Below are 6,000 nucleotides of genomic sequence, written 5' to 3'. Positions count from 1 at the left end.
ATCGCAATTTCTTCTGTAAAAGATGTTTCCAGCTGGTAAGAAATGCTAGTTGAATTTGACTACTTCTCAGTTTTCGTATCATCCAGGAGCCAAAAGGCTGAAACATTGTACTCGCTTGTCTCCATGGAGGAAGGAAAAATTAGGAGGGAGCATGACGTCACGCAGCCAACCTTCGCAAGCCAAATGCCGATGAAGCCACTCCCTCCCCCGTTTCTTCGCTCTTCTAGTTAGATCCTACGTTTTGATGTCGGTGCGTTTTAGTGCGCGCGTCTGCCATGGCGCGGGCGCACGGCTGTTTGCTGCTCGTGGTCTGCTGTGTGGGCTGCTGGGTGCTGCGCGCGCGGCGCCGATTCGCGCATGCGCGCGAGTGTAGATATCACCGCACACTATCACGTGGTCTAACACGTAGGGGCCGACTCGCTCCCTTGTATTTTTTATGACTAGGCTTCACGGATATTGCTGCGCGCTCCCTCCTAGTTTTTCCTTCCTCCATGCTTGTCTCCCTGGTGTGGAAAGAATGCGTCCTTCCGGTTCCTCGCTGCTTTCGTTCAACAATGAGAAAATGTGCTGGACTCGAAAAAATTCGTTGATAACGCTCAACCCCACTTTTTAAACCCATTCTTATTTTTTCTTCAGATTTTGGTACGGGCTATACACGAGTAAATACAGTACCACGTTATGTGGCTATGTCACAGTGTTATAGAGATAGCTCTTTGTGTTCATATCAACTATACAACTCGGTCCTCTTTCATGTGTTTTCCTAGTGCCGTTTAAATCGAGAACATGGCACATAGTCGGAAACAGTGAATGCGGTTGGGCAATTACAGCTTTGTCATTGTAATCTAGCACAACAGTCACAAGGAAGGCTTCTTATGTGGTTACTGGAATGAATTAACTCTGCGAGCACCTATGCCCCTTCGAACGCCCTGTTGATGTTGAAAAGTGATGAAGGACCCGTGGCGAATATTTCGAAGACATTTAAGACTGTTTCAGCTCATCATTGGTGATGCCTACGTGCTAGAAGTGCTTTTCGAACCCTCGAATCACCCGCTACGCGAATGATATCATAAGAGTAGGCGGAGAACTTCTCGCCGCCCTAACGGCATGCCAGGTTAAGCTTTAACCCGTTGACCGCTCCGAAGCCAAAGAAAGAGCATTGCTTCCTTGTCAATTGCGAGAAAACTAGAGTCATTAAACCAACATGACACAGCAAGGAGCACAGCCGGCTATAGTATTCTGAAGATTACTGATAGAATTCTTGAAGATTACTGAAAGATTACTGAAGCATGGCCGCTACTGTTTTCCGCTGGCCACAATCTTCTTAAGCGCTGCCACGAGGGCCGATATCTGGATAAGTGGCGTGTCTCGATGACGCGCTCGCTCACTAGAAAATTGTATAGGGGCCTCTTAAATGAAATGGCTCGCACTTGACCCGCCTTCATTCACTGCAAAATTTTTATTTCTTGGTTGCGGTTTGTTGAACAGAGGAAAACCCTAGTGCATCCCTTTGTCCAGTTTCCGGAGCAGTGACGCTATACTTCCCTGTGGAGCTGGTATTTTTAAGACAAAGCTACGCTTCGTACTCAGGACCGTGTCCTTCCTTTAGGAAAAGCTCGGCTCTACGTACTGTCGAAAATAACTGGACGCGAGGAAAAATATTTTCGGTGGGGACTACAAGCGTCGCGTGCGCGTGACATATTGTGCCTGTGCGACGTGCTAGCAAAAGCGGAGGTCCTCGACGCGGCTTCGTCCAGTGCCCGTCCGAGGCTCTGCCGGAGATCATGTGGCCCATCCTGGTCGTCATCGGCCTGACCCTGCTTTTGTGCTGGTAAGAAGTACGTTTTGCCATTCTCCTAAAACGACAGTGAGTAGCTTTCCTGAACTCTAACTTATTTCGTATTCAATAACAAGTGTCTTATATAGTATGGATGCGTTAGAAGGGCCGCAAGATATTCGCAAGAAACTAGTGGCGCGCCTTCACGCGCACTTTTGTGCTTAGCAATGTGAAATTGTTGATAAGAGATACGAAATTCGCACAGCGGCCAGTGTTGCATATGAAAAATTATGGGTGCAGCCGAAGAATTTTCTTTCGGTGCAATTTCAATTGTACTCACGACGATATCCTTGTTGATTGCCATGTAGGCTTGACGCTTTCATGTCCGTTTATTTTCGTCAAATATGTGCTCAGGACAGATAGAAACCGCAGATCAAGATCATGAAAGGGAAATAACTAGGAGAATAAGATTGGGATGGAGCGCATTTGGCAAGCACTCGCAGATTATGACTAGCAGCTTTCGTTATCGTTCAAGAGTAAAGTATACAACAGTTGCATCTTACCTGTACTCACTTAGGGCTGAAACGTGGGGGCTAACGAAGGGGGTTCTACTTAACACGTTCTCTGCGTAGCCCCTTATTATAGTTTTGATATCTGTGCGTCGAGGGAGCGGCGTGACATACCGGTGGGGCACACTTCTGAACCCATTTTTTTTCCACCTGCTGAAAGATGGCTCTACTGGCATTTTCAGGGCTCTATAGCTTGTGCGGGCTACTTGAAACATGTATGCTAGCGCAGAAAGTCATCGCGTGGTTCACTTGGCCTGTGCATTTCCAAGAATTTGCTTTACCTGAGGCCATAGTATTAGGGAGCAGTGAAAAAGGGTAAAGGGGGGACGCCTTAGTTCGCAGGTCAAGCCAATGCTTCGATAGGTGGACTTGCCTTCGTCTGTTCGGAGACAAGTCCGCTTATCGAAACGTTGGCTCGACCTGCGAAATGAGGCTCCCCACTTTACCCTTGTTCAGTGCTCCCTCACACCGCGTAAACCACCTTTTCCCTCTCGTTCTACCTTTAATTGGGGCATATTTTATAAGAATACGTTGCCCATTTTCCCCTCTATTTCGCGTGACGTAAGAATGACGAATCCTCTGAAGACAGCAGCAGTCGACCAATTTCAGAAATGAAAGCCTGCGGATACTAGCGCTAACTTTAGCCTTCGCCATTCGTTGCGTGCTTCGGTTCAATATTGGCTGCAAGGTGCATCCAATAGTGAGGTCCGGTCGCCGATGAGTTAATAGTCAGTCGCTTCCCACGAACGTTTGAACGGCACGACTAGGCCATCGAACAATGACCTGACGTAGAGGACCAAATGGATTAGAAAAACAAAACTTATAATGGATCCTTGTAGCATACGGCATCTGGAAAATTTATCGAGTCGTTTAGTACCGCGACTCTGCTAGCTTCATCCCCAGTAAACGCGACTGCAGCACGTTCTCTAGGATGCCCTTGAAAAACGACGCCCTTTCTGTCTACAAAATTTCTGCTTTATGCAACTAGAGCGCTACCAAGAGTTTCGGTCGCTCTGGTCTGAACAAGTGTCAGAGGCGCTTGTTGCTCTCGCGCCCTCGATTCTTCTTTCTATTCCTGGGCATGCACAAGTTTTCTACAATAAAGAGCTTGCGTTTTGAATTCATTGCCTGCTACGTTTACTACCCACCGACCAGCTCTCCTTTGTGGGGCAACGCTACGTGACCCTGCGTTTCAACATTCACTTAGCACCAAGACTGAAGAATAAGACCTCAAACTTGGCATTTTATTGAAATATTTCCAGAATAATTTCTGATTAAAAGAACGGAATTCACAATGTCCAAAACATAGTCTATGCTCAGAAGTTCTACTCGTGCAGAACATTGAAACATGGCAAACACATAAATGGCCCTTGCGCAAAATGTAGCCACTTTCTTCGCCATTACTCTTGCCTAATCTGGGCTTCTGCGAGCTCTCAGCTATGCGTAGCATCCAGTACATCTCCTTCGGACAGACCGTGCAGGACCATCGGCCTTTTCCAGCGTATGGGCGCGCTTTGTTCTGCGTGTCCTTTCAGTCTCAATCTGAGCTGTGGCGAAAAGTGCGCGTGCCAACGCTTCGCGGGATTCGGTGATTCGCTACCTTTTACCGTCCACCATTGAATGGACAACCCATGCGTTCACAACTGCAGTTCCAACGATGAGCTCCACCGCAGCTTTCATATACCACTTGAGCCCTTTCCATAGGCAGGAGTAGTGAGCATCATTTGGTCACTGTAGTCTACGCCCCTTTTTCGCCGCGTTGTAGTCGAGGACTGTGCTCGGTTTCATGATTGACTCACCCCTTCTCGTGTTTTTTCTGGTATCGACAAGGCTTGTCATGCTCATCAACCATTGCCATCATGAGAACGGGTCGTTTATTCAACCACTTCAGCATCTTTAAGCCGTTGTGGAATTCAAGACCAACGGCTTCCTCCTTTTTTTTTGCTGTAGCTTGTGTAACGTCTTTTTGAAGTCCCTTTCGGTTTGATCGGAGAGTGCCATATAAAAATGTATCATCTTTCAGCAGGCGTGACGCAAGCGGCATGCTCGTGAAGAAGTTGTCGACGAAAAGTGTGCGACCACAACCGGTGAAGCCAGCCATCAAATTTACTACTTTTTCGGCATGCCCCATGCCCGCTATGGCACCAGATTTTCCGGCATATATTTGCACCTTCAATGTATAGACCTAAGCTTAAAAATCAATATGCAGAAGACTAAGGTGTTCAACAGCCTCGGGAAGGAACGGCAGTTACATTAGGTAGCGAAGTACTGGAAGTAGTAGGCTAATATATCTACTTAGGACAGGTAGTAACCGCATATCCGGACAATGAAAAGGAAGTAATAAGAAGAATAAGATTGGGATGGAGCGCATTTGGCAAGCACTCGCAGATTAGGACTAGCAGCTTACCGGTATCGCTCAAGAGTAAAGTATACAACAGTTGCATCTTACCTGTACTCACCTATGGGGCTGAAACGTGGAGGCTAACCAAGAGGGTTCTACTTAAGGTGAGGGCAACTCGGAGGGCTATGGAACAAAAAATGGTAGAGGTAAAATTAAGAGATAGGAAGCGTGCAGAGTGGGTCAGAGAATTAACTCAAGTTACTGACATTCTAGTGGAAATTAAGAAGCAGAAATGGGCATGGGCAGGACATGTAGCTTGTAGAGAGGATAACCGATGGTCGCTTAGGGTAACAAACTGGATTCCAAGGGAAGGAAAGCGTAGCAGGGGGCGGCAGAAAGTTATGTGGGCCGATGAGGTTAAGAATTTCGCAGGGGTCAAGCGGATGCAGCTAGCCCAGAACCGTGTTAATTGGAGAAATATGGGAGAGGCCTTCGCCCTGCAGTGGGCATAGTCAGGCTGCTGCTGTTGATGATGATAATGTATAGCTTGACTCAATACTTGTGGGCTTTTCCCAGGGATGTATTGAAACCTAAAGGCGAGGCGCCCACGTCACATAATCATCGTTTCGTCAATGACTATCTTTGCCTGGCTCCAACAATCACTGAGCAGAAATTACGATTCATTTTCTCCATCAAGGGTCGAATACGACAGACGATCCTGCTGTGCACTCGGCTCCTCGTTGTCGGCGAAATGCCAGAACCTTAGTAGCAGCAGAAACCGGTTTCGAGCCATGTTCTGGCGAATGTAGTTTACGCCGTACAGATAGCTTAATTCTTGTCCAGTAGTGCTGCAGACTAGGAAGCCTTACTAGACCCATGCAGATCAGTACACCAAGGGACACTTTCATTTCTTGCACGTTTGTCTCCGTCCATTTCTTCACGCGCAATTTCTCTTGTAGGACGTTCGAGACTATGTACTGCTTCCCATACCTGTTTGTCTCATGAACCATCATGTCCTAAATGCCATCCCTGAAAAAAACATAAAACAAGCTGAGAGCATCGTTGCTAGTTGGGAGGCTGATTAGCCCAGGAGGGCTCGAATACGACATCGCTCTAACTCTAGCCGTTATCGCATTCCAGCTTTCGGCAGGCAATGCAGCCATTTTCCGAGTCCTCAGATACCGCTTCACCGCAAGCGTTAGGCTCCACAGTTCAGAATACATTTCCAATAACTCTTCGAGGCTGTCATTGTCGCTGCTTGAACACTCAACGTTCACTGGAGCAGAAGTTGTGCGTGGATGGCAACGTATTTGTGC

The 6,000-nt window shown here is 47.4% G+C and overlaps 1 protein-coding gene across 1 annotated transcript in view; it reads left to right on the top strand.

The window, feature by feature from the left end:
- Positions 1–1,347: 1,347 nt before the first annotated feature.
- LOC146195996 (cytochrome P450 3A16-like) overlaps positions 1,348–6,000 on the top strand; it is a 60,998-nt gene continuing 56,345 nt past the window's right edge. Inside the window, exon 1 of the mRNA XM_084596315.1 lies at positions 1,348–1,828. Within this exon, the coding sequence (XP_084452441.1) occupies positions 1,782–1,828 (47 nt within the window). The 5' untranslated portion in view covers positions 1,348–1,781. The remainder of the gene's footprint in view (positions 1,829–6,000) is intronic.

The sequence above is a fragment of the Amblyomma maculatum genome, chromosome 3 (genome assembly GCF_055883805.1).
Source record: "Amblyomma maculatum isolate TAMU_Amacu chromosome 3, ASM5588380v1, whole genome shotgun sequence".
Lineage (NCBI taxonomy): Eukaryota > Metazoa > Arthropoda > Arachnida > Ixodida > Ixodidae > Amblyomma > Amblyomma maculatum.
This window is presented reverse-complemented; position numbering and strand designations above follow the sequence as displayed.